We start from the raw sequence: 14407 nt of genomic DNA on the forward strand, positions 1-14407 counted from the left end.
ATTGGATTTTATTTTTTAGCTTCTGCAGGGGAAAAAAAAAATTCTACAGTTGGACCTGCATCCGTATCACCATAAACTCTGCAGCCTGTTTAACGTTAAACGTTAATCTGAACATGAAAATTATTATTATTAGAAGCATCGATCATGACGAAATAACGATTTTTCACCACTGGGTGTCGCCAATGAGCTGACGTTATTCATTTGACTACTAAAGCAACAAAATTTACCGGACTTCTGTCTCTGGGTTGATATGATCCGAACCGTATCCATAGCAACCATCCACTATTCAGAAATAACGCACCGTAGAATGTCATAATCGACCAATCAGAATCAACAAAGCCGTGTAATAACTAACAATAATCCTGGAGTTTTAACTTTATTATTTATAAAGCGCATTTATATGTAGCACTCTAAAGCGCTTGACGAATAATATAAAAAAAGAGGCTATGAAATAAATAAATAATAAAGCTTTACATAATTCTACAAAATTCTGAAAACAGACAAAAACTTTCAGAAAGACAAATATCGCTGCTGCCATCAAAAGCTACACATTATAAAAAATTTATAACATTAAAAAAGTTTTTTTTTTAATTTATATATATATATATATATATATATAAATTCTTAAATACACGAGTTTGTTCTCGCTCACTGGTGCTCTGTAAAATAAAATAAAGAAGAAAATGAGAGATAAAAGACGACGGATATTTTATTTCAACAAAAATAAAAAAGAACGAAAGCAAGATGGACAGACTGACGTTTTGGCGGCGTGCCGCACAGGAAGTTGTGAGTGATTCCCACCTGTTTTGAGGCAGTTGATGGGGAAGGTGGCCTGAGCGAGAAAGTTCTGGTCGTTGAACATGTCGATCTCGTACACGACGAAGCGCAGGAAGGAGAACGTGGGGTTACACACGGTGAAGCGGAACGGCTTTCGGGGCCACGTGGGGTTCAGACCGTTATCCGCTGCGCACACAGAAAGAGAGAGAGAGAGAGAGAGAGAGAGAGGAACATGTTCATGAGGAACAATTCATAACCTAACACACACACGACAGGAAGTTAAACTCCTCACCCTCAGAGTCGGTCTTCTGCTTGATGCAGTCATATTCAGCTCCGCAAACCTCGATCTCAATCAGCGGACATACGATGCCCCGCCCATGCTTCGGTAAGTGCCGTGCACCCAACACCTACCACACACACACACACACACACACACACACACACTTAACTTCCCTTCGAAAATCCCAAGACTTGACTCTGGCTCTGAAAATTAACATACATATTTAATAATATCATTAATATCTACATATTTAAATTGCACCGATGCAGTTTTAAGGCACTCAGGCGCTTTATTCTCGTTTTTCCTGAAACCACGGAACAATCCGCGCAATATTTTAACCCCGTTCTCCGTCACAACTGATTCTTAAACCCATTTATTTCCTTCTCAAGTCTTTGTGTCTCTCCGAGTGAGTGTTTATTGCGCTGCAGTTATTTTTTCTCTCATTAATCTGATTTCACCGCGCGGCACTTTATCACCAAACACAGACAACATTCCAAATAAAGAGCGGATTTATACTGTAGATACAGAACACGAACGGAACGCGAGATGATTAACTATTACGTACATATGGAAGAAATTGTATATTAAAACGTCTTTCTATTATGAAGTTTATATTGAGCGTAAACTGAAAAACACCAGAGCAAAATGTATAAGATTCAGGACTAAGATTTAAATTAGAGGTCTGCGCGGGACAGAATTTTCAGTCCCGCTCCCGCATTGTGCAGTCCCGCTCCCGCCCGCTCCCGCAAAGAATTATGATTTTCAGTCCCGCTCCCACCCACGCCTGCCATATTTTGTCCCGCTCCCGCCCGCAAATCCCGCATGATGCAGACGTTCGCATTGTTTCTCACGAAAGTTCCTGTCATTGGCTTGGGGAATTAAACATGCTGAGCTTAGCTGAGCTCTCCACTGACCGATCCTTCATTTATTGTAAGTTTATTGTTTAGACTCTGACATTCTGCTGACACATTCCAAGTTGAGCGCTGCATGCGCTCATGATTGACAGCTCTCGCTTTGATTGACAACTCTCGCTTTGCGCACTCGCACTCCCACTTCCGAGTCTGTGGCGTTATGATTCCAACCGCGATTTCATTCTCCTCTCATATGAAGTGCTGCGCAACCACAACCAGCTCCTCAGATTATACACTGTCTATTTCTAGCTTTAAATTGAACAATCTGTGCGATACACAGTCCTTTTTAATACTAGTTAATACTTTTTTAAATACTTTTTAATACTTAGGACTAATACTCTTGACTTAACGGTAAATGTACCTCTTTTTAAAGCAGCACTTACTTCTGAAGCACTGTGAGCTTCACTAGAGGAGCTCTGCTCTTCTGCCATGATCGGAGATCTCAAACACGGAAGAGCGGAAAGGAATCGGAAACGTACGCGAGATTAGACCACATCCGCAAATTTAGGCATCTTAAAATGTTTTTATTAATGCCAAATAAAATATCCAGCACAAATTATATATGATAGACATAAATTAATAATTTATAAATTTTATTTTAAACACGTTTTTAGTTAGCGGGACTGCAGCTTATCACCTCTCCCGCCCGCATTGTGCACTCCCCCTCCCACCCGCAATGAGCTTTCAAAATTTGTCCCGCGCCGCACTGCTTTGCGTCGGGTCCCGCGGGACTCCCGCGGGAGTGCAGGGCTCTAATTTAAATGATATTACAAATTGCAAAACTGATATTGAGTGTAAATAGAAAAGGTAGGTCAGGAAGATGATAAAAATACACAAAAAGAATTTAATTATGCAAAATTAATTTAAAAAATGCAAAACAAAGAAAAATTAAATAAAAAAAGTGACTTCTGTTAACTTCAGGTGAGAAAACATGGGTGGGGAAAAAAGTTTTATTTTTAAAACGACGCAACACAAAGTTTCAGCACATCGCAGACCCTGATGTTCGTTCGTTCCGGAAATCATTTCTTTTTCCGGCTAATGACCTGAGAATTTATCATCCAATGAAAAACGAGTTCATCGTGACCACGCCCACTGGGTCTCTTCAGGAGGCGTGTTATTTCAGTATGTACCTCGATGACGAGTGTGACGAGCTCGACTCCTCTCAGCGTGTGTCTGTCGAAAGGGTCGAAGTTGTCGTCTCTCATGATGGACGGCTGCAGGACGTAGCCGCTCTTCCCGTTCAGCATAAACAGCGCCTGGTTCATCTGCATGGGCTTATCTACACAGAGAAATTCATCAGCACCTTCCGGCCAATCACAACGCACAACGTTAATTATTAATCTTATTTTCTGTGACCGTCTCCGATTTCGCATCAGAATCCTGGAGATACTCGCCTGCTGTCTGAAAGTTGAGCGCCACCAGCTGGCTGCCGCAAAGCCACATGGGTAACGGGTCGTAGTTGGACGAGTCCAGGCGCTGACCGCGCGGATAGATACGCGACAGCTGAAGACGATTGTACTGCAGGAACTTCTTCCCTTTGACCCGGTTCACATATTTCTCAGCTTTGGTCTCCGGGAATGAGGACATGTCCCTGAAACACGCTCTCTCCGTCCCGATTTCTGTACAACACACACACCATCATCACCAAAAATACACAGTAACATCCATCCAAATGTACTCTCGGAGTTTTTTCTCAATATGCATGGACTTGTTTGTGTCCTCACTTTTAACATCATCTTTCACATTGCTTTCCAACACGAAAGAACACAAGTTTTTTTTTTAAATTAATAAATTCAGAAAGCGTTCTTGATCCTCCTGAACAACAGAGCGGCGTATTCCTTACCGACGTCCTGATGAGCTCGGACTGCATGTCCCATGATTCATTGTGAGATAATTAAGATAACGGCGCACTTGACTCGGACCCATGACATTCTTTTACCTTCATATTTTGGCGAGAAATGAGTCTTACAGCCATAAACTGTTATAAAGCGTTTCCAGGAAGCCCAAAACACTCGAATAGGGTTTGACGTTGGACACTGTGTGCACGTGCACTGATCACACACTCGCCGGAAAGTCCATCTGGAGGATTAAAAACAACGTCCACTAGATGGCACATGAGAGCGAAAATCAATCACAGTCTTCATCAATTTTCTACACGGCAATGCTTCTGTTTAAAACGTTCCGCTTACATTCAAGAGAATATTCATTAATGAAGGAAATCCAGAAAAGTGGTCCACGGCTTTCAGAAAGTGATACGAGAGGTTTATAAAACTCGCACACCGACTGTAATCAGGAACCTGCTCGAACAATGCACGAGTAAATATACGACATCTGGGACACAATGTTAGTTTGTTTACTAAACCGCGAACTCAACAAGTCTCGGTTCTCACCAACAGCATACTTCACAAACACAGGAAGCCCGATCTTCCGGGTCATCTTTTAAAGCTAACGGAGCTCACAAGATAGTGAACCTTGCAGGGACGCGGCGAGCGGCGTCCAACCTAAATCAAACGGGAATTATTTGTTAGAGAGCGACACGACAAAAAGCATCACGGTGCTACATTTTAATAGACATTTCTACGATACGATAAGTTTCAACGCATAAAGGTTTACTTGCCAAAAAAAAAGGGGAGGGGAAAATGAAAAAAAAAGCTGGATTTGATTATATTGTTTAATATCAATTTTTAAATATTTAAATTTATTAAAGGGAAAATATTAATAAGGAAAACACCTTTTAACAAATGACGCTTACAATCAGATTTTTTAAATTTATATATATATATATATATATATATATATATATATATTTTTTTTTTTTTTTTTAATTCTTTTTTTTTTTAAATATCTCTCTCTCGCTCACTTTCCAAGAGGACGGGGCACCAATGATTGTTGCATCACTATAGACAAAGGATCTATAAGATCACATTCACGTGCGTTCACACTTGGAGCGCCTCGAGCTGTCACACGCTCCGCGAGGACGTTCTGGATCCGTTTCCCAGCATGCTTTTCACTAAACTCTTTCAGCACTTACATCCCTCTATCACTCATTAACGACAGTATAACACTAGTTAATAATAATAACAACAATAATAATCTCATCTCATCTCATTATCTGTAGCCGCTTTATCCTGTTCTACAGGGTCGCAGGCGAGCTGGAGCCTATCCCAGCTGACTACGGGCGAAAGGCGGGGTACACCCTGGACAAGTCGCCAGGTCATCACAGGGCTGACACATAGACACAGACAACCATTCACACTCACATTCACACCTACGCTCAATTTAGAGTCACCAGTTAACCTAACCTGCATGTCTTTGGACTGTGGGGGAAACCGGAGCACCCGGAGGAAACCCACGCGGACACGGGGAGAACATGCAAACTCCACACAGAAAGGCTCTCGCCGGCCACGGGGCTCGAACCCGGACCTTCTTGCTGTGAGGCGACAGCACTAACCACTACACCACCGTGCCGCCCCTAATAATAATAATAATAATAACAACAATAATAGTGATAATTGATCATTAAGATTGTTCCGGGACATTGATGTTAGATTAGATGAAGTCTAATCCGTTAATGTTCATGACTAAATTTTCGATACATCTGTATCTCGAGTCTTTATCCAGCAGTCCAAACCTCAGACTGAATTTATTTAGTCTCCAGCTCCGAGATCTCCTGATGTTCTAACAGACAGACGCTCGGTTCTTGCTGTTCTAACAGACAGACGCTCGGTTCTTGCTGCTTTAACCGATTCTTTTCTCTTTCACGCCTTTGTACGCATCACTGCTTTTCAGTCACACCTTACTGCACTGACTCCATATTGGAAGAAGACAAAATGGTGGACAGAGCAGGTCTATGACCCCACCCGAATATCACGCTGTGATTGGTCAACACCGAGTCGGTGACACGCGTTAGGGCCGCCTTTCTTTTTGTGGCGGAGCGCATGAGCCAGGCGCCTGGAAAGCTCTGGAAAATTATTAGTAGGGCGTGGCACACATTCTGGAGGGAAGGGCGTGGCACCCTGGTAAAATAAACTAGCTGGAACACCGTCTCTCACACTCCCTCTCTCTCTCTGTCTGTCTCTCTCCCTCTCTCTTACTCCCTGTCTGTCTCTCTCTCCCACCATCTGTCTGTCTCTCTCTCATTCCCACTCTCTCTCTCTCACTGTCTGTCTCTCTCTCTCACTCCCTCTCTCACACTGTTTCTGTCTCACTGTCTCTCTCCCTCACCATCTCTCTCTCTCACACTGTCTCTCTCCTTCACCCTCACTGTCTCTCTCACTCCCACTGTCCATCTGTCTCTCTCTCACTCTCTTGCTGTCTCTCGTTCACTCTCTCTCTCACTCCCACTGTCTGCCTGTCTCTCTCTCTCACCCTCACTGTCTATCTGTCTCTCTCTCCCTCCCTCACTGTCTCTTTCTTGCTCTCTCCCTCACTCTCTCTCTCCCTCTCCCTCACTGTCTGTCTCTCTCTCCCTCTCCCTCACAATGTCTCTGTCTCTCTCTCTCTCTGTGTCCCTGTCTCTTGCTCACTGTCAGAGTTAAAACTTTTCTCTGTGTTATTTTTCATCTAAAAGAGTTTTGTAAGTAACGTGTAAAAAAGACTTTTCAACTAAAAATATGTTTTTTGTTTCCATGAAATCAGCTGCTTCCAGTCTGATGACTGAATTTGTGATTAAAGTAAAAATAACAAAAGGATACTGGCGCGCTCTCAGCTGTGTGTTGTGACATTTATGACATCATTTATGACATCGTCATCCCGCCCAGCCCTAATCCAAATCACTTAACCTCTAACCCCGCCTCCCAAGCTTCAGACCACACCCCCTCCTTGAGAAGCGAAGAGTTTCTTTAAGAGCGTGTGTCGGAGCTCTTACTGTCCTCGTCGAACGGAACGGGACGGCAGTACACCACCAGGTCCGAGAGCTCCAGCGCGATCTTCTTCCTCCTCTCCATTATCTTCCCTTCTTCCAGCTGAGTGAAGAGACCACACACACACACACACACACACACACACTTTACACTCACGGAACGTCTTTCCTTTAAACAATGAGGATTTATCACACACACCAGATTTAACTTCGGAATTTAAACTTGTGCTTTCATCAGATGTAAAGTTTATTTTACAGTGCCCTCCATAATTATCGGCACCCCTTTTAAAGATTAGTATAGCTGAAATGAATGAATGATAAACCCCCAGCCAGAGGGGTTGGACAGGACACAGTGCATACCGAGTGCCAGTCCCAAGCACAGATAGATCAGGGAGGGCTGCGTCAGGAAGGGCATCCGGTGTAAAACCTACACCAAATCAAAGATGTGGAACAGATCCGCTGTGGCGACCCCGAACGAACAGGAGCAGCCCAGAGAAGATCATTTAAATTAATAGAAAATAATTATTCCTTGATGAGGGATTTGTTTTTCTCTGAACAAATTTATTTCAATTAAAGGTTGGATTTTTATCATTTTTTCAGTGAGAGATGAAGCGATTTCAAAAGGTGATTTTTTTTTAAAGGCCCCCCCCCCCTTTTTTAAACTAATATTTACAAGGGGTGCCAATAATTGTGGAGGGCACCCTCGAGCTGATCAAGTCCAACATTCTGGGTAGCGATTAAAGAAACAACATTCAACAGCCACGAGACGGCCTTCTGTCTGTCCTGATTCCTTCTCTCTCTCTCTCTCTCTCTCTCTCTCTCTCTCTGTGTGTGTACCCCTCTCTGTGTGTACCCCTCTCTGTGTGTACCCCTCTCTCTCTGTGTACCCCTCTCTCTGTGTGTACCCCTCTCTCTCTGTGTACCCCTCTCTCTCTGTGTACCCCTCTCTCTCTGTGTACCCCTCTCTCTCTGTGTACCCCTCTCTCTCTCTGTGTGTACCCCTCTCTCTCTCTCTGTGTGTACCCCTCTCTCTCTGTGTACCCCTCTCTCTCTCTCTGTGTACCCCTCTCTCTCTCTGTGTGTACCCCTCTCTCTCTCTCTGTGTGTACCCCTCTCTCTCTCTCTGTGTGTACCCCTCTCTCTCTCTCTGTGTGTACCCCTCTCTCTCTCTGTGTGTACCCCTCCCTCTCTCTGTGTACCCCTCTCTCTCTCTGTGTACCCCTCTCTCTCTGTGTGTACCCCTCTCTCTCTCTCTGTGTACCCCTCTCTCTCTCTCTGTGTACCCCTCTCTCTGTGTACCCCTCTCTCTCTCTCTGTGTACCCCTCTCTCTCTCTGTGTACCCCTCTCTCTCTCTGTGTACCCCTCTCTCTCTCTCTCTCTCTCTCTCTCTCTCTCTCTGTGTGTGTACCCCTCTCTGTGTGTGTACCCCTCTCTGTGTGTACCCCTCTCTCTCTGTGTACCCCTCTCTCTGTGTGTACCCCTCTCTCTCTGTGTACCCCTCTCTCTCTGTGTACCCCTCTCTCTCTGTGTACCCCTCTCTCTCTGTGTACCCCTCTCTCTCTCTGTGTGTACCCCTCTCTCTCTCTCTGTGTGTACCCCTCTCTCTCTGTGTACCCCTCTCTCTCTCTCTGTGTACCCCTCTCTCTCTCTGTGTGTACCCCTCTCTCTCTCTCTGTGTGTACCCCTCTCTCTCTCTCTGTGTGTACCCCTCTCTCTCTCTCTGTGTGTACCCCTCTCTCTCTCTGTGTGTACCCCTCCCTCTCTCTGTGTACCCCTCTCTCTCTCTGTGTACCCCTCTCTCTCTGTGTGTACCCCTCTCTCTCTCTCTGTGTACCCCTCTCTCTCTCTCTGTGTACCCCTCTCTCTGTGTACCCCTCTCTCTCTCTCTGTGTACCCCTCTCTCTCTCTGTGTACCCCTCTCTCTCTGTGTACCCCTCTCTCTCTCTGTGTACCCCTCTCTCTTTGTGTGTACCCCTCTCTCTCTCTGTGTACCCCTCTCTCTCTCTGTGTACCCCTCTCTCTCTCTGTGTACCCCTCTCTCTCTCTGTGTACCCCTCTCTGTGTGTGTACCCCTCTCTGTGTGTGTGTACCCCTGTGTGTACCCCTGTGTGTGTGTACCCCTCTCTCTCTCTCTGTGTACCCCTCTCTCTCTCTCTCTGTGTGTACCCCTCTCTCTCTCTCTGTGTGTACCCCTCTCTCTCTGTGTGTACCCCTCTCTCTCTGTGTGTACCCCTCTCTCTCTGTGTGTACCCCTCTCTCTCTCTGTGTACCCCTCTCTCTCTCTCTCTGTGTGTACCCCTCTCTCTCTGTGTACCCCTCTCTCTCTCTGTGTACCCCTCTCTCTGTGTGTACCCCTCTCTCTGTGTGTACCCCTCTGTGTGTACCCCTGTGTGTGTGTACCCCTCTCTCTCTGTGTACCCCTCTCTCTCTGTGTACCCCTCTCTCTCTGTGTACCCGTGTGTGTACCCCTCTCTCTCTCTCTGTGTACCCCTCTCTCTCTCTCTGTGTGTACCCCTCTCTCTCTCTCTGTGTACCCCCCTCTCTCTCTGTGTGTACCCCTCTCTCTCTCTGTGTGTACCCCTCTCTCTCTCTCTGTGTACCCCTCTCTCTCTCTCTGTCTGTGTGTACCCTTCTCTGTGTGTGTGTGTGTGTGTGTGTGTGTATATATACACCTCTCTCTCTTGGCCTCTCCTTCCCCCCTGCCTCTCCGCCCCCTCTCTCTGCGCCCCCTCTTTCTCTCTCTCTGCCTCTCCCCCCCGCCTCTGTGCCCCCCCGCTTCTCCCCCCGGCCTCCTCTCTCGGTCTCTCCTTTCTACGCCCTCTCTCGCACTCTCTCTCTTGGCCTCTTCTCCCCCCACCTGTCTCTCTCTCTCTCTCTCTCTGTGTGTACCCCTCTCTCTCCCGCTTCTCCCCTCGGCCTCCTCTCTCTCTCTTGGCTTCTCCTTTCGATGCCCCCTCTCGCCTCTGCGCCCCCTCTATCACACTCTCTCTCTGCCTCTCCCCCCTCCGCCCCTCTCTCTCTGCCTCTCCGCCCCCACCTCCTCTCTCTTGCTGCCTCTCCCCCACCTCTGTCCCCCCTCTCTTTCTACACCCTTCTCTCTCTGCCTCTATACCTCTCTCTCTCTCTCTCTCTCAGCCTCCCCCCGCTTCTGTGCCCCCTTTCTCTCCCTCTCCACCCCCTCTCTCTCGTTCTCTGCCTTTGCACCCCCCCTCTCTCTCTCCCCCTCTCTCGCTCTCCCTCTCCACCCCCTCTCTCGTTCTCTGCCTCTGCACCCCCTCTCTCTTGCTGCCTCTCCCCCCACCTCTGTGCCCCCCTCTCTGTCTCTACACCCTTCTCTCTCTGCCTCTATACCCCTCTCTCTCTCAGCCTCCGCCCTGCGCCCCCTCTCTCTCGCTCTCTCCCCCTCTCTCGTTCTCTGCCTCTGTGCCCCCCTCCTGCTCTGCCTCTGTGCCCCTCTCTCTCTCTCTCTCTCTGCCCCCCGCCTCTGCGCACCTCTCTCTCTCTGCCTCTCTTTGCTTCTGCACCCCTCTCTCTCTCTCTACACTCCTCTCTCTCTGCCTCTCTTTGCTTCTGCACCCCTCTCTCTCTCTCTACACTCCTCTCTCTCTGCCTCTCTTTGCTTCTGCACCCCTCTCTCTCTCTACACTCCTCTCTCTCTGCCTCTCTTTGTCTCTGTGTACCTCTCCCTCTCTCTGTGTGTGCTCATCTGTCTCTCTCTCTCTGCCTCTACGCCCTTCTCTCTCTGCACCCCTCTCTGTGCCTCTCCCTCTCTCTCTGTGCCTCTCCCTCCCTCTCTCTCGCCATGTCCCTCCCCATGTGCCTCTCTCCTGCGAGTCTCTGACCTTTGCCTCTGATGTCATGGTGACCTCACGGATTTTCTGCATCCAGTCCTTCAGCTCCTCCTGAGAACTCGCAGCAACGTCCAGCACGGTGCCCGAGCGTGGAGAACCCATGGGGAGTAAGGAGAAGACGTGTGGACGACTGCCTTTCCCATCAGGCCTCGGCACTGCGGGGGGAGGGGGAGAGGTTTGTCATAATAATGTTAAGTGCTGATTCTCTTTATACTAACAGTCTGTATGTAACACACTCGACCCCACAGCGCTGCTCAACTCTGGGTTCTGATTGGTCACGAGGTGTTGATCAATTTTCTATCCACTTCATTTATGAGCGATCAGTGTGCATCGCCATGACGACCAATCCATTTTTTCCCCCCTTCTAGTCAGTGCTATCCGTCCGAAAGAACGAGTCCGGGTTCCTCCTGAGCAGTGGTTGGCTGGTCCAACGATTCAGTGTGTTTTATACACTGAATAATGAGAGCAGCGTGCCTCGGTTCAGCCTGGACTCTTTACACTACACAGTGTAGCTGCGCTGAAATTAAAACACCCCCAAGAACGTGTACGCGTCTTCACGTCACTCCGTTAACAAGCAGCCCGCGGATGAGCACTCGAACCGGAACTGGACCAAAATACGACTGACCGTGACGCTCCAAGCAAGTTTTCAGACGTCTTCAGAACAGAGGAGTTTATGCTTCTTTGCGGTTTCTTGCTCACGTGCGTAACAAGCTGCGTTTTATTAACTGCAAGACTGGTGAAGGAACGACTGTTTATATCTGCTGTAATGTAACTGAGAACAGGAACGAGCTGTTTCATGTAACAGATAAAAAGCAATGTGCGAGTGTTAAATAAACGAAAACTGTAATTGTTGGGAAATCACTGTGGTGCAAGAGGAAGGGGAAGAAAAAAAAACCACACACTGGGAATTATTCCTGACTTCAGATCAAGAAATGAGATCCCTTACTGGTGTGTGCGCGCGCGTGTGTGTGGGGGGGGTAAGTATTGTGACATCGCATTAAAAAGATGAAGGATTTCCGCGAGAGGGCGCCGTCACATGAGGACGAGGAGATTCTCTGACCTGGAGAAAAGGAAGGACAAACTCACTGATCTGACAGGAAGACACGTCCACACTTCCTCTCAGGAGGTCTCCCAGTGGGCTGTTCTCGGCCGCCTGCAGAGCGCGAGTGTGTGTGAGTGCGAGACAGAGAAAAGAAAACATCAACACACAGCTGAGACCAACAAATAACACACAGCACATGCAATAAACTTCGTCTTCATTAACTATTCTTTAAATTCACATCATTTCAGAACAGAGTTTTAAAGTGTTACTGAACTATAAGTATTTTCCTCTACACTCTGTGTGTGTGTGTGTGTGTGTGTGTGTGTGTGTGTGTGTGTGTGTGTGTGTCCCACTCACGCCTCTGTCTGGTTCCACTGCAGTATGGCTGATCTCTTCGACATAATTAGCAGGAAACCACAGCTGCTTCTTTCCCCCAAAGTCACCTTTCCACCTGAACACACAGCAGCTCAGTTTACACGCAACGAGAAAGGAAATAAAACCAGCTTCGGCTCTCATAACTATGTTTACCACACAACAAAACGTTCATTATGGGATGAAGTTGGTTGGTTTATAACCGAGCAGAAACACAAACAGACTGCACCATATATATATATATATATATATATATATATATATATAAATTCTTGTGTCGTGTCGTGTTTTCCACCTCAACAAATCGCTGCATTGTCTTGTGACATTAACGGTGAGACCAATAATGAGAGACGCATCGCAGTTACAATACATACTTATTCCTTTCTTTGACACCACCACCAACGCATTTATTATGGTGAGACTCTGCTGGGTGCCTGGGGGACAGCAGTGAACCAGCGCTTTCACTTTACACCGCTACTGTAGAGTTACCGTCCAATATCACACTCCGTACGTCACACAGGTGTCTGGTTTCATCTGTCACATCCACACACAGCACCATTAGGACTAATCCCCATGCACCTGTTCCTGATTAGAGCTCAATCACAGCGCAGACATTTATATAAGGACTGAGTAACACACAGACTTTGCGAAAGCCTTGTATTCTGGTTTTGACCCTGTTTGTGTTTTTGGACTGTGAGTATTGTACTCCTCTGATATCCTGTCTGTGCCTCACTCCACCACTGCCTGGTTTTCCACTCAGCCTTCATCTCCGTTTTGGATCCGTTTGCGAGCGTGTTTTCAATAAAACTCTTCCCGTGATTACATCCATCCATCCATCGTCCTTACATGACACAAACTGTCCCTGTCTAACAAGCAAGTGGACTAATAAAACTGTTTTAACTCGTTTTATATGAAACCGTCATGGATATTTTCCGTAAAATGTGTAAGTAAATATAATAATCCCACATTATTTTTAAAAAAAAAAGCAAATTAAAAATAAGCGCTGGATAAAAACCCATCTATCTTATGGAAATAAAGATACACACTTCGTTGCCTGGTGGTGAAGTGTTTGAGAGATACTGTACGTTGCCTTGCGCTTATGATCAGGTTCCCTGTGGTGGGACTCAGTCAGACATCAGGTTGATACATTACAATATTCTATTCAGTATGGAGCGCCACAATGATCAAAAACCCCACCCCTGTGGAGTCTGGCCCAGTGCCCCGCCCACAGCGTTACTGAAATGTGGATGATGCATCAAGTCCAACCAACCAACGCTTCTGTAATCTGGACATCTGATACATTCTGTAACATTATGGTAATTTAATGTGAGCACCGAGTAAGAATTAAACTCTTGTAGCTTTTCGGTAAATGAATATCAGCCCCGAATATCAGTTTTCAGTGTCCTTGATTACTGATGATTGGTATCGGCCCAGAAGGAAACACATCGGTTGATCCCTGTGCCCATCCTGTGCCCATCATGATACAATTCATAAACTAGTTAAGAAGCAGAATGAGCTCGTCCATCACTGGTGATATCACGCACCCTCACTGGAGTTCTTCGTCTCGTCTCATAAAAAAAATTCCAGACCTCATAAAGACTTAACAGGATTGTTTTTTTTTTTTTTTTAAATTGTCCAGACTTCTTAATTCAGTTTTATTGCTAGTTTTTAAAGTCATGAACTGTTTAATATAAAAAAAAAGTGAATTAATGAGGCAGTGTGAAGAAAGTGTGTTTACAACCTCATAAGAAAATATCCATGTCTGTAAGTGGAGCTGCGCGCGCGTGTGTGTGTGTGTGTGTGTGTGTGTGTGTGTGTGTGTGTCTTACCACCCTCCTTCCTGTTTGTCGACATTCTGAATGATGGCGTTTTTACTGAAGGAGAGCTCGTCATCACGCTGAGCCTTATACTCGAACATCGCTTTCACAGTGCACTGCACGCACACACACACACACACACACACACACACACACACAGTGAAAGAGTCAAGATTCTTATTAATGAACCTAAACAACTCGAGATGCTGAAATGAAAAGTTTAATTACCTTAAATGTAGGCATTTGATTGGCTTCCACATAGAAACCTGGGTTCCGTCCCTCATACAGAGAACCATAGTCTGGTTCCTGTGTACACACACACACACACACACACACACACACACACAAAAGAGAGATGGAGGTATAAAAAGACGCAGACACAGACAAGAGTGTAGGAAAGACAGACAGCGGCATGAAGACAGACACAAAGGGAGCAGACAGACAAAAAAGGAGATAGACACACAGATAGACAAGGAGACGGACACAAAGGGGCAG

The 14407-nt window shown here is 46.3% G+C and overlaps 1 protein-coding gene across 4 annotated transcripts in view; it reads right to left on the bottom strand.

Annotated features, from left to right (window-relative positions):
• plcg1 (phospholipase C, gamma 1) overlaps positions 1-14407 on the bottom strand; it is a 100067-nt gene that overhangs the window by 5181 nt on the left and 80479 nt on the right. For all 4 annotated transcript variants that reach the window (XM_060937156.1, XM_060937157.1, XM_060937154.1 and 1 more), the window contains exons 21-30: positions 14141-14218; positions 13925-14028; positions 12081-12174; positions 11768-11834; positions 10673-10836; positions 6836-6932; positions 3363-3587; positions 3099-3247; positions 1070-1184; positions 802-963 (exon numbers count right to left, since the gene is read on the bottom strand). In XM_060937156.1, the coding sequence (XP_060793139.1) occupies positions 802-963; positions 1070-1184; positions 3099-3247; positions 3363-3587; positions 6836-6932; positions 10673-10836; positions 11768-11834; positions 12081-12174; positions 13925-14028; positions 14141-14218 (1255 nt within the window). The remainder of the gene's footprint in view (positions 1-801; positions 964-1069; positions 1185-3098; positions 3248-3362; positions 3588-6835; positions 6933-10672; positions 10837-11767; positions 11835-12080; positions 12175-13924; positions 14029-14140; positions 14219-14407) is intronic.

Source organism: Neoarius graeffei, chromosome 13 (assembly GCF_027579695.1).
Source record: "Neoarius graeffei isolate fNeoGra1 chromosome 13, fNeoGra1.pri, whole genome shotgun sequence".
NCBI classification, from domain to species: domain Eukaryota; kingdom Metazoa; phylum Chordata; class Actinopteri; order Siluriformes; family Ariidae; genus Neoarius; species Neoarius graeffei.